At 41.4% G+C, this 27,639-nt stretch overlaps 2 protein-coding genes across 4 annotated transcripts; one reads left to right on the top strand and one right to left on the bottom strand.

Annotated features, from left to right (window-relative positions):
- Positions 1-776: 776 nt before the first annotated feature.
- On the bottom strand, positions 777-22,754 carry LOC120023160 (E3 ubiquitin-protein ligase UBR1-like). Of its 2 annotated transcripts, XM_038967170.1 has the most exons (7): positions 22,152-22,754; positions 3,183-3,324; positions 2,870-3,050; positions 2,590-2,651; positions 2,288-2,405; positions 1,886-1,987; positions 777-823 (listed from the first exon to the last, which is right to left on the bottom strand). In XM_038967170.1, the coding sequence occupies exons 2-6, from the start codon at positions 3,306-3,308 to the stop codon at positions 1,929-1,931; spliced, it is 546 nt and encodes a 181-aa protein (XP_038823098.1). In that variant the 5' UTR covers positions 3,309-3,324; positions 22,152-22,754; the 3' UTR covers positions 777-823; positions 1,886-1,928. The 2 variants fall into 2 exon arrangements, with proteins under 2 accessions (XP_038823098.1, XP_038823099.1); XM_038967171.1 differs by lacking the exon at positions 22,152-22,754 and having other exon boundaries at positions 3,183-3,478.
- Positions 22,482-27,579, top strand: LOC120023159 (ataxin-3-like). 2 transcript variants are annotated; one of them, XM_038967167.1, is made up of 11 exons: positions 22,482-22,908; positions 23,319-23,483; positions 23,581-23,625; positions 24,634-24,719; positions 24,839-24,905; positions 25,021-25,108; positions 25,208-25,343; positions 25,514-25,692; positions 25,884-26,040; positions 26,161-26,216; positions 26,331-27,579. In XM_038967167.1, exons 1-11 carry the CDS (start codon positions 22,885-22,887, stop codon positions 26,381-26,383), a joined length of 1,056 nt encoding a protein of 351 aa, XP_038823095.1. In that variant the 5' UTR covers positions 22,482-22,884; the 3' UTR covers positions 26,384-27,579. The 2 variants fall into 2 exon arrangements, with proteins under 2 accessions (XP_038823095.1, XP_038823097.1); XM_038967169.1 differs by having other exon boundaries at positions 22,885-22,908; positions 25,514-25,677.
- Positions 27,580-27,639: the final 60 nt, after the last annotated feature.

Raw genomic sequence — 27,639 nt, 5'->3', positions numbered from 1 at the left:
ATGACTTGACATACGACGTGATGGTGTTGATAAGATATAAGTACTTTCAAGTAATTTTATTTTTGTGATCAACTCTCCTTTCAGACACTGAAGAGTAAGCAGAAACTGATGAACAATCACGGCATTTCTGGTCTTATTCCCAGACAGACACAGAGGGCACAATAACTCATCATCTAGACAACAGCGTCTTTATTCAGACAGCCTTGTTAACATACAATGTCATGCAACGCAAATTAGGAAAAACAAAACCATACAATATATGCACAAAACTTCATTTTCCTGAAAAGTTTGTACAAATATCAAGTGTATTATTATAGCGATTATTCTTTTTCATGTACCCTCTCATAAAATGGGACTCTGCTTGCAGATGGCCTATGGTGTCATCACTACCGTGTCTCGCCACCTTGGCCTGGATGAGGGCAAGGTTCTTGGCAGTCTGGCGAAGTACACTTCCAAGCAAGGGCTTTGGGATGGAGATGCAATATGGCAGTCTTGTCAACATATCTCATCAGCCACCTGGTGGAAGGGACTTTGTGGATCTGAGGCTCTTTCCCCTGTTGCCTCCATCATCCTCCAAATCCCACCAACATCAGCTGCCTCAGAGCGCAACTGGTCCTTGTTTGGGAACACACAACAAAGGATGCAACAGGCTGACCAATACAAGGGTTGAAAAATTGCTGGCAATCTGAGCAAATTTGAGGCTTTTTGAGCCTGACAACGAGCCATCCTCAACAAGGTTGGAAAGTGACAGTGAAGATGAGGCCTCAGAGTCTGATGTTCAAGAGGTGGACATTGAGGAGGTCCAGGGAGAAGACATGGAAGCCTGAGAGGAAGACAACCAAAGCTTTAGTTTCTAGACTATCATTTCACATATGTTGAAAAGGTTTTGGGGATATGCGATGGATAATTGGGGATCATTCAATATTCCCTTTTTTTCAGTAAAATCATCTCATGTGAAGTCAAATCATTTAATTAAAGTTCAATTCGTAACTAAATCGTTTTTTTTATTTCTATTGGAAGGATTTAATCATTTGCAATTGTCTACTTATGATAAGGTAAAAGGTTCATGTTTCTGTCTCCATATGATATGGTAAATATATCCAATGCAAAAAACATATACATTTAAATGGTATTAATAGTAATTTTCATATATTCCTGTTAATTCCCATGGAAAGTTTCCACCTCTGAATATTTCCCAAAATGTGCAACCCTAATCACTTCCCTCATCTTCACATCATCTTTGGTCACCTGACTGATCCCTGGGACATACCGCTCCCCTGGGGAGATGACATACAGAATGAGACGGCAGGTAGCCTAGCGGTTAGAGAGGTGAGCCAGCAACCGGAGGGTTGCCAGTTCAAATCCTGGATCCGAACTGGGGGGAAGTGAGCTATCAAATCCTAGATGCCATTGTGCCCTTGAGCAAGGCACTTAACCCCCCACAACAGCAGCTCCCCGGGCACCCAGTGTGGCAGCCTCCTGCATCTCTCCAAAACCTGTATACGTATACGTGTCTTTCGGAGGGGTTGGGTTTAAAGCGGAAGTCAAATTTGAGTTGGACCTTGTGTGCAATTGACCAATAAAGTGATCTTCATCTCAACCAAATCGATAACATCTAGCCAACGTGATGTCACTAGACATAGTCAACTTACTAACTATACACTAGGAGTTCTCCAGCACCGGGGAGACAATTACTTTAGTAGAGATGTTGTTGTTTAGAAAGCAGCTTAGGTATGTACCAACAATGATGAGGAGGTAGAACATCTCTTGTTAACCGGTTCCACTGTTTCAGCAGTTACTGTACAGAAGGATTGGTATTTTATAAATTAACCATTTTGCCTAAATGCAATAATTATTTATTTGAACCAATAGTCGTTGGTCTCACTTGGTCTTTGCTTAAGTGACTTCCATTGAACACATCAAAGAGCTCAAATCTCTGCAAGATCAGCATGATGAAGTGGTTGGGGTCCATTTTGGAAGCAGCACTCTGAAAAAAAGAGGAGAATTAAATCACGCATTGGTAGTCAGGAGACTCTATAGAATAAAAAGCAGGTGAGTGCAGGACAACGTTGCAGCTGTTAAACACTAACCTGTAGCATGATGACATCCTTGTCAAACATCTCATCCCTGCATTTTACATTTTGATAATAGTACACCTGCAAATTACAAATAACCATACACTGACACACTAACTGACATGACAGCGATAACAAAATGTGAATTCAATCCCTGAAAAGTTAGGGGTTTAGCAACAGTTGACACCACAAGCCCATCAAAACCATCCCACCTTCCACCTGGCTGACGAGCGAGAGGCCGTTCCTGCGCCACATCTCAGCTGAGGCCTGGGCAGCCAGCACCACACAGCGCAGAGGGTGCTCCGCAAACCAGGTGAAGTCACAGCTCTCCTGTAACACAGATGGCCCTGTCCTTTAGCAACATCAGTGGGAAGATGTTTTGCTTGTGCACTGCAGACTAGCACGGCACATGCTGACTGACCATACGAGGCTGATTCTTACTGACTAACTACAGATCAAACGCAAAAAACAGACAATGATTTCAAATGAATTTTGACTTGTCACAGATACTTACCGGATCCACATATTGGTGGAGGCGTTTGACTGCCCCTGTACTACACAGCTGTACATACAGGCCTGGAGAGCATAAGGAACAGGTAATAGACGTTCCACAAAATTGTAGATGCACACAAGAATATAAGAGTGAAGGTGGAACGACAGCATAAGCAACATGCATGCTGTTTCACCAACATAAAACCATCTTAATTTCCACAACCCCAACTACTGTCCCAACACATAGAACAATGTCCAAAGGCCCATAGGTGCGGACAATTGGACAGTATGGTTCTCCTTACCAGCAAGCGCCCTGGAGATGAGCAGGTGTATGCTGACAGGCTCCTGGGACACCTTGTAGGGGCGTACATGGAGGATGTGTTTGCACATGTAGTAGTCTATGGCCTCGCTGTGAAAGGGTTGGTTACTGCAGAGCGTCAGTGCCCTGTGACACTCCTTGAAGGACAGGAGAAGAACTGTCTCCTGAAGGAGGGGGCATGGGCAGAGATCCCAGTCAAGTACATAGAAACATACACTTCCATATTAACCCATTCATTTATTAGAGATTACTGGAGGGGGTAAGGGATTTTTTAAAAGCACTGTGTGAGGACTTACATCAGATGAACACCAGCCATGGAACATGACAAGGATGTGTCGTAGCTGTCTCTGGATAGAAAACCCAGCCTTCCATTCAGGCTCGACCTCGATGTGCTGACCAAATTGCTTCTTCACCTCCTCCATACCCTACCAAAAAACACTGGTGTAGAAAAAACATCTGGTGATATTCATTGATGAAGGCAAAGATTGCAAGTCATTACAAAAGCCCTAATGCCAGACAGTGTGTAAAGCCAATGAGTAGGGATATCCATATTTCCCTTTCCAGACTATTCGATACGTATCTAGATAAAGTATACACCTGTCGTGTCTTTGGCTATGCCGGATTAAGTGATAGGACATGCTATTCTATAAAATCCTTTCTCTGTAATTAATATTACCTGATTGAGCTAATCATGTATATGTAATTAACTAGAAAGTCGGGGCAGCACAAAATAATATTTATAGAGCAGTTATCTTCCGAATAAACTCTTAAAGACCTAGTAATATTTTACATCAATAGCAGCCAATATTAATCGTCACCTTATTTCAGTCTCATCTGAAAGTTATACATTCTTGGTCATCTTCACGAACCCTGGCTAACGAGTTGAATCAGCAATACAAAATTGGGTTTAATTATTTATTTACTAAATACCTAACTAATCACACAGAATTACATATACACAGAATGAATCATACCGTGATTACAAATTATGTCATGAAGGAAAACGTTCCTAGCGGACGGAACAGATATGACAGCTGGTTACACAAAGAAAAGGGTGTTGGGTTTGAGTGAAAGAGCGGGAAGACTGAATAACAAAGGGAGAAGCGATGTCTCTATCGGGCCGTAGGCAGCTACTCTATCGTAAATACAGAATCTTATACATTCTAAATTACCGCCCATTTGGAAAAGGAAAATGCAATAAATATTTACTCTGAGCTGCGCTTCAATAGGTTGGTGGTAGATGGAAGGCCGTGTTGCCCAACAGAGTCCTTTGAAGAGTGTCTCTGGTGGTGAACGGGAAACATTGTAGTGTCGTCGTTGTGTGGTAGACGGGATACTCTGTCCGTCCTTTCCTAGCCCACGTTTACAGCGGCCGCTGCTAACTCAACGGCTAGGAGGTATCCCTTCTGTAGCGAATAAGAGTTCAAAGTTCATACCATTTGCAACCAAAGCTCACGCTGAGGTTGGCTTCGTTCTGTAGTTATTATCTGAATCCTTCTGACATCGGAACGTCATCCTAATGTACCCGGAACAGGAGGTTACATTTTCGTCAAGGGCTTATATAGTGGAGGGAGAAGGGTGTGTTTCATAGTTTATAACCCATGTCTCTTCACAGGGGCGGGCCACTGATTGAGCAGAGCCCTAACCTTATGAAAACCCAAATCTCTCATTTGGAAGCTAAAATTACATTTAATCTTTTCACAAATAATGTTATATTTAAACATTTGAATTGCACAACAATTCCATGTGAATCTGATAAGTATAATGTGTAGACTTTCCCAGATACAGTTTAGGTCGTCCTGTCATCAGTCATAATTTCTCAGATGACAACCGAACTGACATCATATTCATTAAGTACCAACGCATATTTTCAACTGGTTCTATTACCGAAATATGGTTCCTTTCCCTCCACTTGTTTGATGTTCGCAGACTCTCTATGTTTAACAAAGGCTATTCAAGAGTCCCTCTGTAGAGTCAAGAGAAAGGGAAGGGAGAAAGGTATTTACGGGGGGGGGGGGGGGGGTCATAAACCTTACCCACAGGCCAACGTCATGACACACCACATTGAACTTTTTTCACATTTTGTTGCGTTACAAAGGAAACAGCTTAGGGATGTCACCACGACGCCATTGGTGTTTTTAAAACAGCTACAGAGTTCAATGCTTGTGATAGGAGAATACTGAAGATGGATCAACAACATAGTGACTAGGGCTGTTGCGGTGACTGTATTACCACCACACCGGCGGTCACGAGTCATGAATACCATTAGTCACAGTAATTAGGCTTCTCCAAGTTCTGATGGTGCTGCTGGTCATTAGTAGGCTACCAAACTTGCTAACTGCCTGGTACTCATCACTCTATTGTCCCTCTAAATCACTCTGACATCAATGCAAATGTAATCAAAAATCTAAATCAAACACTTAATGAGAGCCCATGTTGAGCAACATTTCTATAGGCTATGCAATTGCGTGAGAAAATAGAGTGATAGCCTCGATTAAAAAGAGGAGGATCCCATCAGCTTTCTATAGGCTAGGCCTACTATTTATTTTTCTCAGCGTTCCTAACATTAAGCACATTGTTAATCTTTACAAGAGTATTGCCTACCTTGCTGGCATGAAAATGAACCACAGGAAAAGCATCCTCCATTCACTATTTAAGTGCATAGATGACATGCATCTTTTCCCGCTGCACCCGTTTCGAGACAGCTGCATGATAATGGTCTATTCTAAATCAAAACAAATACATTTCACACACATATTATATAGTATATGTAAAGACAAGATTAAATCAAGAATGTAGCCTAGCCAATAGGCCTATATGTTTTGATAAGGTTTGTATCACTAAAGTGGCAAAATAACTTCTTAAAATTAAGCACATTAAACCGCTTTACAACAGGTGTAGAGCCTAACTGGCATACATAAGCAGCGCATGAATTTCAAGTTTGGGGAAGTTCATTTTCTACATAAAAATGTACTTTTAAAATAAAAGAATTACATGGATAATCGCATTTGTTGTCACTTTTGATAATGGTGTTGTCCCGCTAATGGAACATTCACGCTTATAGCCTACTGCCATGTGTGCATTGCTGCGATTATAATGTGAAGAAATAGCTTAATAGCTGATCAACAATTTAAGATAAACTTTGTTGCGTCAACCATTTTTTTAATGCTTGTGGTTGTATTCATTTGGGATCTATTGCACCCCACAACTGCTTTTGCTGTTTGTTAGGCCTACTCATCTTGATGACTGACAAAAAGTACATGTGGACAGATCTTCAATATGCACCTCAGAATTGGATAAGGACGTGCGCAGTTGCGTCCCCGATGTGTCCGTCTTCACTTGTAGCCTGTGAGAAAGACCCGATCACGTGACATATGAGTGAGAGGCCCTTCGGATTGCGCAGACTCAGGGAGAAGGGCACAACGCAGCACTTTGGGATGCAAAAGGCATGGATTTTTTTAGGGTGCATTACGGCCACAAAGGGGATGCCGCCTTAAAATTCAAGGCATTATCAAGTGCTTGTCAAATTGTGAATGAGAAACTATTGGTGTGTACTAGAGGTCGACCGATTATGATTTTTCAACGCCAATACCGCTACCGATTGGAGGACCAAAAAAAGCCGATACCGATTAATCTGCCAACTTATATACAGTATATATATTTGTAATAATGACAATTACAACAATACTGAATGAACACTTTTATCTTAACTTAATATAATACATCAATAAAATCAATTTAGTCTCAAATAAATAATGAAACATGTTCAATTTGGTTTAAATAATGCAAAAACAAAGAAAGTAAAAGTGCAATATTTGCCATGTAAAAAAGCTAACGTTTAAGTTCCTTGCTGAGAACATGAGAACATATGAAAGCTGGTGGTTCCTTTTAACATGAGTCTTCAATATTCCCAGCTAAGAAGTTTTAGGTTGTAGTTATTATAGGAATTATAGGACTATTTCTCTCTATACCATTTGTATTTCATATACCTTTGACTATTGGATGTTCTTATAGGCACTATAGTATTGCCAGCCTAATCTCGGGAGTTGATAGGCTTGAAGCCATAAACAGCGCAATGCTTGAAGCACAGCGAAGAGCTGCTGGCAAATGCAGGAAAGTGCTGTTTGAATGAATGCTTACAAGCCTGCTGCTGCCTACCATCGCTCAGTCAGACTGCTCTATCAAATAATAGACTTAATTATAATATAACACACAGAAATACAAGCCTTAGGTGATTAATATGGTCAAATCCAGAAACCATAATTTCGAAAACAAAAAGTTTATTCTTTCAGTGAAATACGGAACCGTTACGTATTTTATCTAACGGATGGCATCCCTAAGTCTAAATATTGCTGTTACATTGCACAACATTCAATGTTATGTCATAATTATGTACAATTCTGGCAAATTAATTACGGTCTTTGTTAGGAGGAAATGGTCTTCACACAGTTCGCAACGAGCCAGGCAGCCCAAACTGCTGCATATACCCTGACTCTGCTTGCACAGAACGCAAGAGAAGTGACACAATTTCCCTAGTTAAAAGAAATTCATGTTAGCAGGCAATATTAACTAAATATCCAGGTTTAAAAATATATACTTGTTTATTGATTTTAAGAAAGTAGTTGATGTTTATGGTTAGGTACACATTGGTGCAAGGACAGTCTTTTTTTGCGAATGCGCTTGTTAATCATCACCCTTTTGGCGAAGTAGGCTGTGATTCGATGATGAATTAACAGACACGCATCGATTATATGCAACACAGGACAAGCTAGATAAACTAGTAATATCATCAACCATGTGTAGTTAACTAGTGATTATGTTAAGATTGATTGCTTTTTATAAGATAAGTTTAATGCTAGCTAGCAACTTACGTTGGCTCCTTGCTGCACTCGCGTAACAGGTAGTCAGCCTGCTTGTGGAGTGCAATGTAATCGACCATAATCGGTGTCCAAAAATGCCGATTACCGATTGTTATGAAAACTTGAAATATGCCCTAATTAAAATCAGCCATTCCGATTAAATCGGTCGACCTCTAGGGTGTAGCCTGTGGAAAAAAACAAAGCAGAGCTCATGCCTTTCAAGCAACTTTTTCAAATCATTAGAGTCTCATCATGCAGCCTTACAATGCATTAAAAATCTAAACAGCATATACAGTTGAAGTCGGATGTTTACATACACTTAGGTTGGACTCATTAAAACTCCATTTTCAACCACTCCACAATTTTCTTGTTAGCTTCTTCTTAATATGGGGCGCTGTTTTCACTTTGGGAAAAAATCGTGCCCAAATTAAACGGCCTCGTACTCTGTTCTAGATCATACGATATGCATATTATTATTACTATTGGATAGAAAACACTGAAGTTTCTAAAACTGTTTGAATTATATCTGTGAGTAAAACAGAACTCATTTGGCAGCAAACTTCCAAACAGGAAGTGAAAATTCTGAAAATGGGTCTCCGTGTAAGGCCTTGCCTATTCAATTGCCTTGTATTTATGGATCTGTATGCACTTCATACGCCTTCCACTAGATGTCAACAGGCAGTAGAATGTTGAATGGGGTGTCTAGCTTGATGTGAGACCGAATGAGAGCTTTTGGAGTGACAGGTCTGCCATATTGGCAGTATTTTGCTGCGCACCTGGGAGCACCATATTATTTTCTGCAATGCGTTAGGTAGACACGACGAAATGCTCCGTCTTGGACGTTATTAGATACATATGAGAAAAACATCATAAAGATGGATTTTCAACTGAGTTTGACCAGTTTATTCGACTTTTATTATGACTTTTGGAATTTTTCGTTCCATGCGCCAAGCGTTCATGGACACGTGAGCACCATTATGCTAGCCAAAGTTGCTAATTCGACAGAAGAAATGGACATTCTAAAACAAAACAACGATTTATTGTGGAACTAGGACTCCTTGCACTGCATTCTGATGGAAGATCATCAAAGGTAAGAGAATATTTATGATGTTATTTCGTATTTTTGTGGAATATGTTGGCTCCAACATTGCGGAGAATGGCTGGGCGCTGTCTCAGATTATTGCATGCTGTGCTTTGTACTAAAGTTATTTTTTTTAAATCTAACACAGCGGTTGCATTAAGAACAAGTGTATCTTTCATTTGCTGTACAACATGTATTTTTCAGCAAAGTTTATGATGAGTTTTTTGGTTAGATTACGTCGCTGTGTAAAATTTCTCCGGACAATTTGGTGTTATTTGTGACGATGGCTGCGTTGTAAAACCCAGATTTGTAGCTATAAATATGCACATTTTCGAACAAAACATAAATGTATTGTATAACATGATGTCATAAGACTGTAATCTGATGAAGTTGTTCAAAGGTTAGTGATTAATTTTATCTCTATTTGTGGGTTTTGTGAAAGCTATGTTTGCGGTGAAAAAATGGCGTTGTGTGTTTGGCTATTGTGGTGAGCTAACATAAATATATATTGTGTTTTCGCTGTAAAACATTTAAAAAAATCGGAAATGTTGGCTGGATTCACAAGATGTTTATCTTTCATTTGCTGTATTGGACTTGAAAATTATGACATGAAATTATATTATATGATATCCCTGTGGCGCTAGGCTAGGCTATGCTAGTCAGCTTTTCTGATGAGGATGATCCCGGATCCGGGAGGGTGATTAAGTTAACAAACTATAGTTTTGGCAAGTCGGTTAGGACATCTAGTTTGTGCATGACACAAGTAATTTTTCCAACAATTGTTTACAGACAGATTATTTCACTGTATCACAATTCCAGTGGGTCAGAAGTTTACATACACGAAGTTGACTGCCTTCAAACAGCTTGGAAAATTCCAGAAAATTATGTCATGGCTTTGGAAGCTTCTGATAGGCTAATTGACATCATTTGAGTCAATTGGAGGTGTACCTGTGGATGTATTTCAAGGCCTACCTTCAAACTCAGTGCCTCTTTGCTTGACATCATGGGAAAATCAAAAGAAATCAGCCAAGACCAAAACATTGTAGACCTCTGCAAATCTGGTTCATCCTTGGGAGCAATTTCCAAACGCCTGAAGGTACCACGTTCATCTGTACAAACAATAGTACGCCAGTATAAACACCATGGGACCACGCAGCCGTCATACCGCTCAGGAAGGAGATGCGTTCTGTCTCCTAGAGATGAACCTACTTTGGTGCGAAAAGTGCAAATCAATCCCAGAACAACAGCAAAGGACCCTGTGAAGATGCTGGAGGAAACAGGTACAAAAGTATCTATATCCACAGCAAAACGAGTCCTATATCGACATAACCTGAAAGGCCGCTCAGCAAGGAAGAAGCCACTGCTCCACAACCGCCATAAAAAGCCAGACTACGGTTTGCAACTGCACATGGGGACAAAGATCGTACTTTTTGGAGAAATGTCCTCTGGTCTGATGAAACAAAAATAGAACTGTTTGACTATAATGACCATCGTTATGTTTGGAGGGAAAAGGGAGAGGCTTGCAAGCCGAAGAACACTATCCCAACCGTGAAGCACAGGGGTGACAGCATCATGTTGTGGGGGAGGTGTACTTCACAAAATAGATGGCATCATGAGGGAAAATGATGTGGATATATTGAAGCAACATCTCAAGACATCAGTCAGGAAGTTAAAAGCTTGGTCGCAAATGGCTCTTCCAAATGGACAATGACCCCAAGCATACTTCCAAAGTTGTGGCAAAATGTCTTAAGGACAACAAATTCAAGGTATTGGAGTGGCCATCACAAAGCCCTGACCTCAATCCTATAGAAAATTTGTGGGCAGAACTGAAAAAGCGTGTGCGAGCAAGGAGGCCTACAAACCTGACTCAGTTACACCAGCTCTGTCAGGAGGAATGGGCCAAAATCCACCCAACTTATTGTGGGAAGCTTGTGGAAGGCTACCCGAAACGTTTGACCCAAGTTAAACAATTTAAAGGGAATGCTACCAAATACTAATTGAGTGCATGTAAGCTTCTGACCCACTGGGAATGTGATGAAAGAAATAAAAGCTGAAATAAATCATTCTCTCTACTAGTATTCTGACATTTCACATTCTTAAAATAAAGTGGTGATCCTAACTGACCTAAGACAGGGAATTTTACTAGAATTAAATGTCAGGAATTGTGAAAAACTGAGTTTAAATGTATTTGGCTGAGGTGTATGTAAACTTCTGACTTCAACTGTAGGTACACACCACACAATACTGACTCTTTTCACCTAAGGCAGCATAAAATATATACTTTACACACTGAGTGTACAAAACATTAAGGACACCATCCTAATATTGAAGTGCCTCAATTCATCGGGGCAAGGTGTCAAAAGCGTCCAAAGGGACGCTGGCCCATGTTGACTCCAAATGCTTCCCACAGTTGTGTCAAGTTGGCTGGATGTCCTTTGGGTGGTGGACCATTCTTGATACCCACAGGAAACTGTTGAGCTTGAAAAACCCAGCAGCGTTGGCACCTATTTCCATACCCTGTTCAAAGGTACTTAAAATCACCCTCTGAATGGCACACATACACACACACAATCCGTGTCAATTGTCTCAAGGCTTAAAAATCCTTATTTAAACCCTCTCCTCCCCTTCATCTATACTGACTGAAGTGGATTTAGCAAGTGATGTCAATAATGGATCAGTGTATTTCACGCTCACCAGGCACACACCCCGGGAGACTCACGCCAGCTAAGTTACATTGGTGCAGAAGCAAACCTCGACATGCACCCACAAAACAACACACTCAAGATTCTCAATTGCTGTGTGACAACGTAGCTAACTAGCAACAAGAACACCTTCACTAGCTAGCTATGTGAACACAATTCAATGACCAGACATACAACTATACATACAAAAGTACGTGGAAACCCCTTCAAATTTGTGGATTCGGCTATTTCAGCCAAACCAGTTGCTGACAGGTGTATAAAATCGAGCACGTGGCCATGCAATCTCCATAAACAAACATTGTCAGTAGAAGGGCCTTACTTTCAACATGCCACCGTCATAGGAAGCCACCTTTCCAACAAGTCAGTTCGTCAAGTCTCTGCCTTGCTAGAGCGGCCCCGGTCAACTCGAAGTGCTGCTATTTTGAAATGGAAACTTCTAGGAGCAACAACGGCTCAGCCACGAATTGATAGGCCACACAAGCTCACAGAACGGTACCGCAAAGTGCATAAAAATTATTTGTCCTCAGTTGCAACACTCACTACCGAGTTCCAAACTAACTCTGGAAGCAATGTCAGCACAAGAACTGTTCGTCAGGAGCTTCATGAAATGTTTTTCCATGGCCGAGCAGCCGCACACAAGCCTAAGATTACCATCCGCAATGCTAAGTGTCGGCTGGACTGGTGTAAAGCTCGCAGCCATTGGACTCTGGAGCAGTGGAAACGCATTCTCTGGAGTGACGAATCACGCTTCACCATCTGGCTGATGGACAAATCTGGGTTTGGAGGATGCCAGGAGAACACTACTTGCCCGAATGCATAATGTAAACTGTAAAGTTTGATGGAGGAATAATGGTCTGGGGCTGTTTTTCATGGTTCGGGTTAGGCCCCTTAGTTCCAGTGAAGGGAAATCTTAATGTTACAGCATTCAAAGAAATTCTAGATCATTCTGTGCTTCCAACTTTTTGGCAAAAGTTTTGGAAAGGCCCTTTCCTGTTTCAGCATGATAATGCCCCCATTGCACAAAGCAAGGTCCATACTGAAATGGTTTGTTGAGATTGGTGTGGAAGAACTTGACTGTCCTGCACAGAACCATGACCTCAACTCCATCTAACACCTTTGGGATGAATTGGAACGCAGTGCCCAACTTCACTATAGCTCTTGTGGCTGAATGGAAGCAAGTCCCCGCAGCAATGTTCCAACATCTAGTGGAAAGCCTTCCCAAAAGAGTGGAGGCTATTATAGCAGCAAAGGGGGGACCAAATCCATATTAATGCCCATGATTTTGGAATGAGATGTTCCACGAGCAGGTGTCCACATACACTACATTACCAAAAGTATCTTAACTACCTAGCTAATGTGATGCCCACCAAAATAGCTTTCTTGCAACATTAGTTAACTAGCAAATATTGCCAGCAGTTAGCTAGCGAGGGGTGCGTAGAGCGTCCACCAAGTAAAACACCTTTCAAATATCATGTGAAACCATATCTTCAATAAATTATAAAATTGAACGAGCCAATTAAATACACGTGTAATCTATACAAATTACATTTAGCACATAACTATACTAAGGTGACCAGATTTCTGAAATGAAAACCGGGGACATTTACAGTTTGGTGGTGAATATATAATTAAAATAGCCAATGTTATATTATCTATGAAATAAAAAAGGGGGACAATTCCAGTTTCATGTATTTAGTCTAACAGGCACACTGTGATACAGAGAAAACAACTATATTACAGAAACACTACAGACAAGACAGAACTGTCCGATCTGAACAGCCATTCAGTGGTCCTGGTAGTCTGGGTAGAATAAGAGCAGAAGAGAACATGAGCAAAATTGAAAAAAACAGACAATAGTATATGTGAAATACTTAACATAATAAAGAAATAAGATGCTGATGAGATTGGTAACTACATTATATACTTATACCAACCTAATCTGTATATTTCTCAGAAGAATGTATCTTCTTCAGGATTGCTCTGTCTTTGGCCAGCTTCTCCATGAACTCCTGACAGGGGAGGTTGAAGTTTGTCTTCTGTGACGACCCTCCCACTCTGTCTGCCGTATTCTCTCTTTGTTCTTGTTTCCTTATTAGGATGCCGGTGGGCGGAGTTGGGAGGGTCGTCAGCTACATGGGAAACACCTGGGCCCACTGTCATAGGATAAATGCACCACTTCCCCATTCATGGAGGAGACTCTCTCCAGGCAGACACCTTGATAGATTTGTTTGTGTTTCTTGGTGGTTTGTTTTAGCATCTTTCAACACCCTGCATTATCACATTCATGCATGCAAAACACTCACTTACACTACTGATTACACACACACCATTGTATATTATACTTAGTTACTTTAGTTATTTAATAAATATATTTTGTTACTCCTTATCTCCACGTTGTCTCCCTTTTGTTACGGGCTTTGAGCCGGTTCGTGACACTTCACAATAAGCATGGCCTTGATGGTAGGAACAGTGAACCTATTTCTTGCTGCTGTCCATAGATCATTAATTTGGGAGAACACTCTCTCGACTGGTGCATTACTTCCAGGTAAGCACATGACAACAGACGCTAATCTAGCCAGGTTAGTGTGGGATGTCATTGTCTTTGAAGTGGGTAACCACCGTGCTCCATCTCTGACATCTGTCTCAGATGTGTTCCATTCTTCAATCGATCCCTCCATTAGGAACTCTTGCAGGCCAGTAACCTCGTCAAACAATGCATCCTCATTGATGGTCACATTGGGGCATTTTTCCTGCAGTTTGCCTGCTGCCTTCTGGATCTCTTCACGCAGAGGTTGCCTTTTTAAAAGGAGACAATGTAACCCTTTTAGATTATCTGTGTGCTTTCCCCATGCTTGCAAGTAGTTCACAGCCGTAGTGAAGAATGATTGTGATGTTTTGAGAAAGCTCTCTTTAGACATGGCTTCATTTTCCTCTAGCTCTCTCAGAAGTCCTCTGACAAACTGGAATGAAGTTGTCATCACGTCTTGCAGTGAATTTTGCCTCAACGTTTCTCAGAATTGCAGCTGACTCCACAGCACAGCGGTCCTGGCCTCCAAGCATCTTGATCGTGTCACTGAATACGGTCAAGTTTCCATGGACAAAGGCCAGCCAAAGTTCAGTCAGTGGATCTTCGAACATTGTTCACAGGACAACAGGGCATTTGTCTTCAAAAATAAAAAAGGATTTCAATGGCACATACATTTTCAGCACTCTTTCTAGAGCAGGGAGCATGGACATCCAGCGAACATTGCTGTGTCCAACAATGTTATGGTACTCCTGGCCAACAAACTCACAAAAGTCCTTCAGTCTTTCTACTCTGACGGTGAAAATATGAACATATCCAAATATCTTTGTGAGCAGGTACTCAACATCATATCCAAAGCTGTTCTGGCCGTGTTATGAATGATGTGGGCAGGACAACCTAAGCCAATCACCTCCCGCTGCAGAGCATTTTTAACTTTGGTATGGACATTGACCCTTTGACCCTCCCCAGCCTATTCAGTCCTCCAAAGTTGGTATTTGTTGTCGGCAGAGAATGTTTTCCAGGTTACATTTTTGGATGACCACCAGGACCTCAGCTGCAATTTCCTCTGCTGTTTCTCCATTCAATTCAACAAAATCAAGCAGTTTTGTTTCCACAGATGTGCTGCCATCATATATCTTACATATCTGACTATTATTGGCAGCAGCTTTACATGTCCATGATTGGACGCATCAATGGACAGGGACACACATTCAACCTGTTCTAGGTACTGTGTTACCAAAGTAGTTGCCCATGTTGCTAACACGTTACTCACTGTGGCGTCACATTTTGTCCTAGCACATGTACATTTCGGCTCATAAAGCTTTCGTGTCAGTTGTGCTGTGCAGTCCATAGATCTGTAACTATGATTGTGTCACACGTATGCAAAGACACCCTCCTGCACAGCTAAACCATATTCTTCTTGGGAAGGCTCTACGTTCTTGAAGAATGTGGTGACAGAGGGCATACCAACACGGGCAATCAGAGAGGCTTTATGCTTTTTCGTCTGCTGATGTTCTACCACTGCCGTTCTTCCCCCGCTGCCAATTGAAAAAGAGGAATTACAAAGGGTGCACTGAACAATTCTATCGTCTTGACCTGAGCGTATCAATGGAAATTTTCTCATCGTGTTTTTCATAAAGTGCATTTCCGTTTCTTGGAAAGAGTCATTGTATCTACTCTGTCTGTTCTTCACTCTCCTTGTGTCACTCTTCTTACTCTCTTAACTTTTTCTTCTCCTCCAATCTTTCTCCTCCTCTTTTCTTCACTCGTCTTCCTTTCCTTCTCTTCACCTTTCCACCTCACTCTTCTACACTCTCCTTGCTTCACTCTTTTTACTCCCTTAATTTTTCCTTCTCCTTTCTCTAAAATCTGTATTAATAAACAGCATACTATTAGATAAAATACTTTGGTTAACAGATTCCCATTGCTTGCCTCATGTTTGTATTTGATCTCAAAAACATTGTTTGGAATAATAAATTGGCAGGCTCTGTAACCATATCTTTACCTTTCCTCCTCTGTCTCCTTCACTCTTCTTCCTCCTCTCCTTTCTCTCCACTACTAATGTTATCCATGAACATTTATAAATATATTTTCACACTACTTATTATAAATGCCAAACCATTAAAATTGTAATCTACAAAAATATTCTCCGAATTAATTGTGCATTCATTTAATATAATCATATTTTCAAAATAGCCCGTCCACTGCATGTTTACATGTGAACGTTTTTTTTTTTTTGAATATTTTATTTTTGCATTTTCCAATTAACAACATTCAAGACAAACGTGAAAAGATATTAGACAACAATAGGAGAAAGTGACAATAACAGATGAGCATAACAAAGAAAGACAAAATAAAACAAATTATAATTATATGTACAGACATACAATAAAAAAAAAAATTATAATGAGACATTGGATCATATGGTCACCTGCCGTAGGCTACATATTATACGTTACGTGTGAAACATTATATAAGGATAATATAGAGATTCATTCAATGTGATGTGGGGGGAGATTCTCCATGTAGTCAATAAAAGGTTGCCAAATTCTATAAAATGTATTTAACTTATTCCTCAAGCGGTAAGTAATTTTCTCCAGTGGGATACAACTATTAACTTCTGATAGCCACATTGCAACTGGCAGGGGGGAATCCATTTTCCATTTCAAGGCAATACATTTCTTGGCAATCGCTAGCAATATTTCTGTTAGCTTTATAGTATGGCTTTGCCTAAGATTGGTGTTAGTAAAGTTGCCCAGTAGACAGACCTCCGGGTCTAGAGGGAATGCAACCCCATGAATTGAGGATATGGTATCGCATACCCCCTGCCAGAAACCGTGTAGTTTTGAACACTGCCAAGTGGAATGGAGGAATGTTCCTTCATCTGAGCCACATCTAAAACATAGGGAGGAGATATCAGGGTTGAACTTGTGCAGTCTAGATGGGGTGATGTAGAGCTGATGGAGGAAATTAAACTGGATCAGTCTGTATCTGGAGTTCAATGTGGATGTAACACCATCCCTGCATAGGTCACTCCATAGACCCTCATCAAGATCAATACCCAGATCTTTTTCCCATCTAAGTCGGGGTTTATCTAGCCCAGGCAGTGTTAGTCCTGACATAAGAGCATCGTAAACACGGGAAATGGTCTTGAACAGTGGTTGGTCTGCGTGGCAGAGATGTTCAATAGGTGACATCTTAGGTAGGTTCCATTGTCCCTTGAGAGACACCCTAATAAAGTTTCGTAGTTGTAGGTAGCTAAAGAAGTCCCTGTTAGGCAAGTGGTATTTCTGTTTCAGCTGATCAAAAGACATAAGAACTCCCTCCTCGTAACAATGTTCCAGAAGAGTGATCCCCTTATCAGACCATGGTCTAAAGTTACTATTCTGGAAAAACATAGGAATCAATCTATTGTTCCATAAAGGGGTTTTAGGGGAAAGGAATCCCCCTCGTCCGAACAGCTCATGCAGTTTGCACCATGCCAGGACAGAATGTATGATTAAAGGGTTGTCTGTGATGGTTTTTATAGATTTTCTGTCCCATTTGTAAAACAATTCTGCCCCAGTGTCATCTTTTACCTCAAGCTTTTCAATGTTCAACCATGAGGGAGAGGGACCCTTGTCAAACCTCTGAGCCAGAAACCTAGACTGTGCTGCCCAGTAGTACATTCTAAAATTGGGGAGGTTTAAGCCCCCTTGACTGTAATCCAGGGTCAGTTTATCCAGGCCAACCCTAGGGGTTTTGCCGTGCCAGATAAACCGTCTGGTCATCTTGTCGAGAGAGGAAAAGAATGCTGCGGGAACAGGGATAGGGAGAGATTGAAACAGATATAGAAATCTGGGCAGGACATTCATTTTAATTACATTGATTCTACCCAGTAGAGTGAGAGGTAAGTCCATCCATTTACAAAGGTCACCCTCCACCCTTTGCAACAAATTGGCCAGATTGAGTTTATAGAGGTTGTTCAGGTTACCATCCACCATTATGCCCAAATATGTGAAGCCCATAGGCGACCATCTAAAAGGGAACTTGTGCTTGATGGTATGATGGTCAAAGACAGACAACGGTAAGATTTCGCTTTTATCTAAATTGACCTTATATCCAGAGAAAGAACTATAACCCTGTAGTAGGATCTGCAAGTGAGAGAGGGAGTGTTCTGGGTTTGTTAGAAATAAGATAAGGTCGTCCGCAAAGAGTGATAATTTATGGGTATGGGGGCCCACCTCAAAGCCATGTATGTCAGGGCACGTTCTAATAGCCTCAGCCAACGGTTCGATGGCGAGGGCAAAGAGGTGGGGGCTAATTGGGCAACCTTGTCTGTTCCCCCTATGGAGAGGGAAAGAGGAGGAAGTAATCCCGTTGGTAGCAATCCTAGCTTTAGGAGATTTGTAGAGTGATTTTATCAAATTTACAAACCCGGTACCTAAACCAAACTTTTCCAAGACGCGAAAGAGGTATGACCATTCAACCCTATCAAAGGCCTTTTCAGCCTCGAGGGAGACTGCGACACTAGGTATTTTGTTTTTGTTAGCAAGGTGAATTATATCAAAGAACCTTCTGAGGTTATTGGAGGACAATCTATTAATTATGAAGCCAGTCTGATCTGGGTTGACCAACAGGGGAAGACATGACTCCAGTCTCTTAGATAGCATCTTGGTGACCAGTTTACAATCTGTGTTAAGGAGAGAGATTGGTCTATATGAGGCGCACTTTAGTGGATTTTTCCCTTTCTTGTGGATTACAGTAATCACTGCTTGAGAGAAAGACTCTGGAAAGCAGTTGTCTTCCCTGGCTTTTTTAAGTACCTCCATAAGGTAGGGGACCAACAGCTCCCTAAATTCTTTATAGAACTCTGGAGGGAAGCCATCCTCCCCAGGAGATTTATTAGAAGGTAAGGATTTAATGGCCTCCAACAATTCAGGAACTGAGAAGTGTTCACTCAGGCGCTCGCTGTCTTCCCCTGACAGGCATGGGAGGTTGAGAGAGGAGAGAAAGGAGTCGATCTCTGATAGATCATCGCTTGATTGGGAAGTGTAGAGGTCTTCATAGTATTTCTTAAAAGTATTATTAATTTCAGTAGGGTCGAAAGATATCTCATTAGTAAGAGTTTCTATAGCATTAATTGTCCTCTTACTTTCCTCTGCTTTCAGTTGCCATGCCAATACTTTGTGTGCTTTCTCTCCAAGCTCGTAATAACGCTGTTTTGATTTAGTGATGGCCCTCTCAGCTTGATATGTGTTCAGAATATTATATTTCAGTTTTTTATTCACCAAAAGCCTGTATAGATCTTTAGTTGGGCCTCTTTGGTAGGTTTTCTCTAGCTCTGAGATTTCAGATTCAAGGGCACTCAGTTCCGCACCGTGTTTTCTCTTCAGCCCTTTAGTATAGGAAATGATCTGTCCCCTCAGGTAGGCCTTCAATGTGTCCCAAAGAATGAAACTGTCAGGAGCGGAGGGTTTGTTTGTCAAAGTGAAAATATTGATCTGCTCTTTGATGAATGCACAAAATTCAGGTTGCTTTAGGAGTGTAGAATTTAGTCTCCATCTATATGCTCCATTTACCTTGGTAGGAATGGAGATTGATAATACCAGGGGAGAATGGTCACTAAGCAATCTGGGGAGATACTCGACATCTAACACTCTATGAAACAGTTGTGTCGACAGTAAAAAGTTATCTATGCGTGTGTGTGTCTTGTGTGGGTGTGAATAAAAAGAGTAGTCCCTATCCTGTGGGTGCAACTGTCTCCAGATGTCTAGTAAATTGAGATCTTTCATGAATGACATGGTGAGCTTGCTGGCTTTGGTAAGAAGTGAGGGTTTATCAGAGGACCTATCAAGAACTGTATCTAAACAAAAATTAAAATCTCCTCCAACCAGTAACCATCCTGGTGGTGCTTGAGCGACCTGAAGGAAGACATTCTGAATAAACATATGGTCATCGAAGTTAGGAGCATAGATATTCAATAGGGTCCAAGACTCTGAAAACATATGCCCCTGCACCAAAACAAACCTGCCAGAGGGATCAGAGATGGTGTTGCTGACGCAGAAGGGGATGTGTCTACTTATCAAAATTGCAGTTCCTCTTGCTTTGGAGTTAAAAGAGGACGCAAAAACTTGTCCTACCCATTCCCTCTTCAATTTCTTGTGTTCACTGGATGTAAGATGTGTTTCTTGTAAAAACACAATGTCAGCCTTTAATTTCTTAAGGTATGTATAGACTCTCTTCCTTTTAATCGGGCTGTTAAGACCTTTTACGTTGAATGTGACATATTTTAGTGGGTTAAGCATAGTAGGGTTTCAAATATGTAACTGAATGGAAATCTATCATATGTAGATAGTTAGGAAATGTTTCAACTTTGGTTTGAACACAGAAGTGACCTATGTGTCTCTTTAGGAAGGAAACAATAAACATAGAAAAAAGGGGAAAAAAATAGAGAATCCCACCCACCCCGATTGTTAGACTAAAACCACAATCCCAACAATCAAACATGAATACACTTGTAGAGATACGTTGCTGCTCGCTTTCCATCTTGCTCTTACTAGCTAAACCTTGGAGTAAACTAAAACCTGCGAGCTCTCTAAATTGAAAACAAACGTTGTGAATAGATATTTATGGCTGAATATTTACTGCCCACGGTAAGGGCTGCTTGAGTCTCTTTTCGAAAGATTAACATAAATGAGGGGAAAAGCAGTGGGCCTAAATCCACTTATTTGCTTCGCCCAGTGATATGTACTAAACCAAAATATACTCTCCTGTAAATGTAATAGAACTCACCCCGGAAAGATACGGTTAGTTGAAAATGTACAAATCAATTATAGCGACCGGAGGATATCAGCGGTTCAGTCCAGATAAGAGAAAACAAACAAACTGCATCTTATCCCCCAAAGAGACCGTCCTGGCTCAGACGTTGCTCAGTTCTTTGAGAAAAGTGTACACTTCTCCCGGCGTGTTGAAGAGATGGCTTCGGCCTTTGTACTGAACTTTCATCCGCGCAGGGTGGATGAGGTAGCCGATGATGTTCTTCTCCTTCAGTGCTTTGGCGGCAGGTCTGAACTGCTTGCGACGTCTTGCGAGATCCGCGCTCATATCCGGGAAAAGGCTGACCCTCTTGCCATCAATGGTTATGTCCCCTTTGGCTCTTGCGAGTTGCAGTACCTTCTCTCTGTCTTGGAAACGGAGGAACCTGATCAGGACGGCCCGTGGGGGCTCATCTGGCCGGGGTTTCGGCGCTGATGTTCTGTGGGCGCGTTCGATTTCCAGTGACTTGGTGAAGTTGATTGTGCCTAGGACATCCGGGATCCATTGAGTGAAGAAACGGACCGGGTCACGGCCCTCGCTGTCCTCTTTCAATCCCACCACACGGATATTACTACGTCTGCTCTGGTTCTCCATCTGATCTACCTTGTTTTTGAGGTAGGCATTGTCCTTTTGCAGTTGTATCAAGACCTGGTCATGTCGAGCGATGGTGTCTTCAACTGTGCTAATGCGCAACTCTGCCTCAGTCGTTCTCAAAAGGAGATCATTCATGGAGGATTTCAGGTCGTCAATGGAAGAATGGAGTTCAGCCGTTCTCTTATCGATTTTCATAGAAAGACCTTTGTTACCATCCTGAATTTCCCGGAGGAGAGTAGCCAGCATGTCGGCAGGCTCGCAAGAGGCCGAGAGCAACAGTCTGGGACTGTCGTTTGAGTTATGAGGGCTAATGCTAATCTTGCTAGCGTTATCGTTATCTTGGGAATCAACGACGTTTTGGTCGTCCTTCTTGCCTCTCTTTCGGCGGTCCATGGCTCTTTGGGAAGGTAAGTACTTGACAATTTATCAGCCGATGTTAGAATATTGTTTCAACGTTGTTATTTAGGTAATAATAGAATAACTTTGAAGAGCTCGGTTTGTCAACGTCTGCTCAGCTCCGCGGCATCACGTGCTCTCATGTGAACGTTTTTTAACCTAGCTACCATAACAGTAGCTAGCTAACTTAGTCTACATAGCTAACGTTAGCTAGCATAACCTATTTAAAACCTTATAGAGCAGATCATCTATCTATATAATAAATTGTGACATAACATCACTAGCTAGTATCTCAAACGATGGTAACTTACCTGGCTTGAAAAGACGTTTCTGGTGATGTTGTGGATTCACTTGACACTTGCTAACTTCTGGCCGAGTTTTCCACAGCAGTTTTCTCTAAAACTATTGCGAACAAGTAGTTAGTAGAATAAGAGTGAATGAAGCTGCTATAGCGAGCAGCCCCATCTGTTGGACAAAACAAGCACAACGTGATTGAGACGTCAACCGGTAGGCTCTGCTGCCCGGTCTTTCTTGCCAAGTAAAATATTTCACTTTGTTCTGTTTTTAACGCACAGTTAAAAACGGGGACATTTCCGGGGACAGGCCACCAAAAACGGGGACTGTCCCCGGAATACGGGGACGTCTGGTCACCCTAAACTATACCATCCTTACTGATTTTTTTATTTTTATTGCCTACTGCCATATTCGGTAAAACTGTTGTTGCCAGTGGGACGTTCTGGCGTTCTTTTAGCGACGGTCCTCGACCTGGCCTTAAATACTTTTGAGGAGATATGCAATGCCATTGGAATCGTATTAACGCCCAATTGTCAAATGCTAACTATATATAATACGCAGGTAGTATGAATTCATCTGATTTTACACTAAGACGTGTCTTGTTATATATATTCGTGTTATGTCTGTATCGCAAAAATCGATCTAGCGTGTGTAAACAATAACAAACGAATACTGCGAGCTGATTGGCTGCCCGTCCTGAACTCAGCATGGTCGAAGGTCAGAGTATGATATTTCGCAGTAAATTTAAACATGGAGTCCATCTTTCATGAAAAAGTAAGCTTGTCTGTTATCTTTCTATTATTAAGTTCACAATGTGCATTCCGCTCGTTTTAAAGTAGCTTGCTAGCTAAATTGCACAAATTTACATCTGAAGTAGCTGGAGGGATTTGCCATATTACTACTCAGCTTGCTATTGATAGCTAACCTAGCTAGCTGATAAGTTATCTTTGTCCCAGTTTCCAACTTGTCTCAACTTTTACTAGACCTGGCTAGCTAGTTAACATATTTCGTCAAATGTGAAGATCGTGTAACCTATCTATATAACGTTATCTACTTTGAACTGGTAATAATGTGCAAATTATTTGTACGTTGTACGTTAACTAGCCAGCTAAGTAGCTGCTGTTGACTCATTTCCTAGCAGTTCCTGGTACAGGTTTGATTTATGCATTCATTCCTATTTACAGCAAGAGGGCTCCCTGTGTGCTCAGCATTGCCTTAACAACCTTCTGCAAGGCGAGTATTTTACCCCCGTTGACCTATCGTCCATTGCCCATCAACTGGATGAGGAGGAAAGGATGAGGATGGCCGAGGGTGGTATAGGTAGTGAGGAGTACATAACGTTTTTACAGGTGAAGGAGGGTTCTTGGACTTGTTATGATATATACAGCAGTTTATTAGTGGCTTTTAGAATGTGAGCTAATGCTCTTTATTTGTATGTATTTGCAGCAACCATCTGGTAACATGGATGACAGTGGTTTCTTTTCTATACAAGTGAGTAACAAAGCCAACTATCATGCATTATAAGTTGAAATATATGAACAATTTATCTGATAATGAATGTATCCTGATCCTCATGGTAACATTATATAAAAGAAAGTCACAAACGTTTCCAGGCTGTATCATCCAGGCTGTATCACATCCGGCCGTGATTGGGAGTCCCATAGGGCAGCGCACAATTGACCCAGCGTCGTCCGGGTTTGGCCGGGGTAGGCCGTCATTGTAAATAAGAATTTGTTCTTAACTGACTTGCCTAGTTAAATAAATAAAAATCTGCATGCAGTGCCTTCAGGGTTACATAATGAATGCTTGAACCAGGGGTGTGGTGTTCAACGTTAATTCAACAGAAACGGTACTGTACTGAGCGACCAGTTGAAGAAAGGTGTGATTATGGTGGCCCAGAGGAAGATTGTGCATGGTGTTCTGCACACGTTTTGCCATTTCAAATGATCTCACACCCATATTGGGCTCCCAAGTGGCGCAGCAGTCTAAGGCACTGCATCTCAGTGCAAGAGGCGACACTACAGTCCCTGGTTCGAATCCAGTCTGAATCACATCTGATCTGGCTGTGATTGGGAGGCCCATATTGCGGCACACAATTGGCCCAACATCGTTCGGGTTTGGCCATCATTGTAAATAACAATTTGTTCTTAACTGACTTGCCTAGTTAAATAAAGATCACATTTTAAAAATATATATTAATCAAGCCACACCTTGCCGCACCCATCAAATAGGAGCAAACATACCACAAAGGCTGTTGAAGAACAGTGCGCACCGTTTTGGGGAAACGTGTTGTTCAGTACAAACTGTCACTCAACATAGAAAACGCTGAGCCGAACTGAACGCACCCCAGGTTGTATAAACAAACAGTGGAATTAGTGCAACCAATGAACACATAATAATCATAATATTTGGGATTGAGGGATGGAAAAAGTGGAATTAGTCAAAATCAGCATATCAAGATTACCTCATGATAACACTATTCTGTGATTTCTCCATCAGGTTATCAGCAATGCGTTATCAGTGTGGGGTTTGGAGCTGACCCTCTTCAACAGTCGAGAGTACCAGAGGCTTATGATAACCCCAATGTAAAAACACACTGGATGTGATACAAGTCTTCAAATTCCTACCTTGAAATTTTACGAATTCATTGGTTGAGTTTATATCCTCTTGGCACATCAATTGAATTAATGTCCTCATGTTTCAGAAATGAAAAGGCATTTATATGCAACTACAAGGAGCACTGGTTTACAATACGAAAACTTGGGCAACAGGTATAAGTTGTGATAAAAATGAAAATAAATACACTTATCATTTATAATTGATTTCACTTCAGACATCTGGGACAGATGATATAGCCTCCTGATGTAACCCTATTTGTCATTGCAGTGGTTTAATCTGAATTCATTATTGACTGGACCAGAGCTGATATCAGACACATACCTAGCCCTCTTCCTTGCACAGTTACAGCAAGAAGGTAAAACAACCTGACATATGTGATTTTCCTTGTTTATATTATTGTGCTGTTGATTTCTCAGATTTGCTAGTTGGTCAAAGAAGGCCTGTCTTCTTGCAGGGTATTCCATATTTGTGATCCGAGGAAATCTCCCAGGGTGTGACGCAGAGCAGATACTGGGGATCATGAAGGTGCAGCAGCAAGAGAGACCAAAGCTGATTGGAGAGAACGAGGCTCAGTCGAGTAGTGGCATGGGGTAAGAGAGAAAGAGTAGGCCTACAGAGAAAGAGTAGGCTCCAGATCACAAATGACCACCATTCCCCCATACTGTCAGATTTTGTAACATCTCAAACTTAAACATCTCAAGTAATTTGTATTTGCTAAGGGGAGAGAATTAACCCCCATAATTCTTTTCACTCTGAGTAGCAGATCATCAGGGCAGGGTAGTGTGCTGGAGACAGGCCCTGGCGTAGAAGAGAGGGTGGTGGATGAGGATGAGCTGAGGAAGGCCCTGGCCCTGAGTACACAGGACATGGAGGTGGAGGATGAAGAGGCTAACCTTCGCAGGGCCATACAGCTCAGCATGCAGGGTAAGGCTATATTGGGTAAGCAACAGTTACAAAATCACCCAGAATATCACACACAAAATCGATTCATGATACATTTCCTGATTTAGACCTGTATAAATGAACAGACTGCTAACACAGTAATTATGCAATTTGCATCATGTATGACAATGTGATTTTAAAAAAGTATCTCCACACTAATATCTGTCATTTTGTCTTTGTCTGCCTAGGGCCAGTAATGAGCGATAAGTCAATGTCGAAAAGGGGGCTTGTTGCCAAGACAACATCGTCAGACCATGCACCAGGGAGTATTACAGGGGGAGCACCTCAGAGTGAGAAACTCTCAGCCGAGGAACTGCGAAGGAGGAGACAAGCCTACTTTGACAGGTGAGTGCTGTAACCTTTGGAATATTATTCTGTTTGTGTCTATGTGTGCATGGCTGTGTTTATAAAAAAGACCTAGACTAGGCAACGCTAACCTGTAAATCCACTCTGTTTACCATGTAGACAGTTCCAACAGCTGGCTCAGCCCACTTCACCTAAACAATCTACAGAAAGCACAGGTAAGGGGGAAATAAGTACATACAGTAATATTTGGAGTACTACCTTATGAATTGTGCTAATAGGTTGAGACTCAAACTCAAAGAGCAAATGCTACCTTCCCTCATCTTTTCCAGAATCTGGGAAGAGTGGCACAAAGGAGGATGCACAAGCCAAACGCAGCCAGTAAGGTGGAGGGAGGTCCAGCAGAAGCCTACGTTGACTACTACCTGCCTTGGCTGGTACCCCCATCACGGGGAAACCTCATCCCCTCCTCTAACTCTTCCCATGAGCTAACATTATGGCCGGCCAGAAGGTTGACACGGCTCTCTTGGCTAGTTTGCTGACAGGTTCTAGAGAAGAAAATAACAACAATTAAAAAAGCACTAGTCTCATCTAACACAAGTGACGCTGAGGCCGGGAAGAGGGACGATGCAGTTATTTGAAGCCTGTGATGGCCTTTCTACCACAGCGCCTTCTTTGTCTAATTTGTGTGTGTTTTTTTTTTCCTACGCATGTTATTTTCCTCTGGGAGGGGTCTTAATGGAGCCTACTTTGCCGAGGTGTGTGTGGTAGATGGGCACAATGGTGAGGTGTGTTACAGACAGGAAACCAGGAATTACCTAGGCTAATCCTCTAGCCTTCAGTATGGGAGTGCTACATGGGACCACTGGTTTGATAATGACCATCATAGTCTCTTGTCTTCTTTCACTTGGGTCTTGTAAGAGATCACCATTTCCCTAAAAAAAAAAAAAATAATAGATTGGTATCCAGTAGTGAGGTGAATTCATTATTAGCTGTATTAGTGCATCATGAAAAGAAACATGTTATATAAACAGCATTATGTAGTGTGGGTTATTTTAAAGGGCTGACCTGATTTGCCACAGCTATTTTATTAAGCACCCAGGCCACCACCATGGTTCACAAACTGATTTGGTTTTTTGAAGTAGTATAGATAAACACTTTTAGTAAAATGATCAATCTCGCTAACAATTATTGTGTTTACATGGAATTGTCCAGTTCGGATGTGCCAGTTCAAAGCATGTATTACACATCCCCCCCATATTAAAATACAACTACAGTACAGTAATATCCCATGTAAAGTTTGAGATGTGCTCAAAGTTGACTTCTCTGCTAATTCCTTGATTTCAATCTATTCTTGAAATTGTTCTCGTATTTATTAGAGAACAACATTTTTACTACAGTTGTGATGACCCAATGCTTTGTTTTTTATGATTGCATAATTTTCACTTCTTGACATTCTTCAATAGGCACTAAACAATCAAATGTTTGTTATACTCCACAACACCATGTTATTAGATCATGCTCATTCCTTTGCTGTACCTAAAACTTTTCTTTGCAGGAATAAAATAATATTTGCTCCTACTGAAGTCTATGGAATCTTGCTTCATTGATCTATAACCATGGCTGAATTGTTTAATTAAA

Source organism: Salvelinus namaycush, chromosome 28, assembly GCF_016432855.1.
Source record: "Salvelinus namaycush isolate Seneca chromosome 28, SaNama_1.0, whole genome shotgun sequence".
Classification (NCBI taxonomy): domain Eukaryota; kingdom Metazoa; phylum Chordata; class Actinopteri; order Salmoniformes; family Salmonidae; genus Salvelinus; species Salvelinus namaycush.
This window is presented reverse-complemented; position numbering and strand designations above follow the sequence as displayed.

Coding starts and splice junctions, on each gene's coding strand:
- LOC120023160 (XM_038967170.1), bottom strand. CDS start 3,308: ATGGAGGAGGTGAAGAAGCAATTTGGTCAGCACATCGAGGTCGAGCCT. Junction 3,051..3,182: donor ATGGCTGGTGTTCATCTGAT/GTAAGTCCTCAC, acceptor CCCCTCCTTCAG/GAGACAGTTCTTCTCCTGTC. Junction 2,406..2,589: donor TCCACCAATATGTGGATCCG/GTAAGTATCTGT, acceptor TCTGTGTTACAG/GAGAGCTGTGACTTCACCTG.
- LOC120023159 (XM_038967167.1), top strand. CDS start 22,885: ATGGAGTCCATCTTTCATGAAAAA. Junction 22,909..23,318: donor AGTCCATCTTTCATGAAAAA/GTAAGCTTGTCT, acceptor TCCTATTTACAG/CAAGAGGGCTCCCTGTGTGC. Junction 24,720..24,838: donor AGGCTTATGATAACCCCAAT/GTAAAAACACAC, acceptor CTCATGTTTCAG/AAATGAAAAGGCATTTATAT.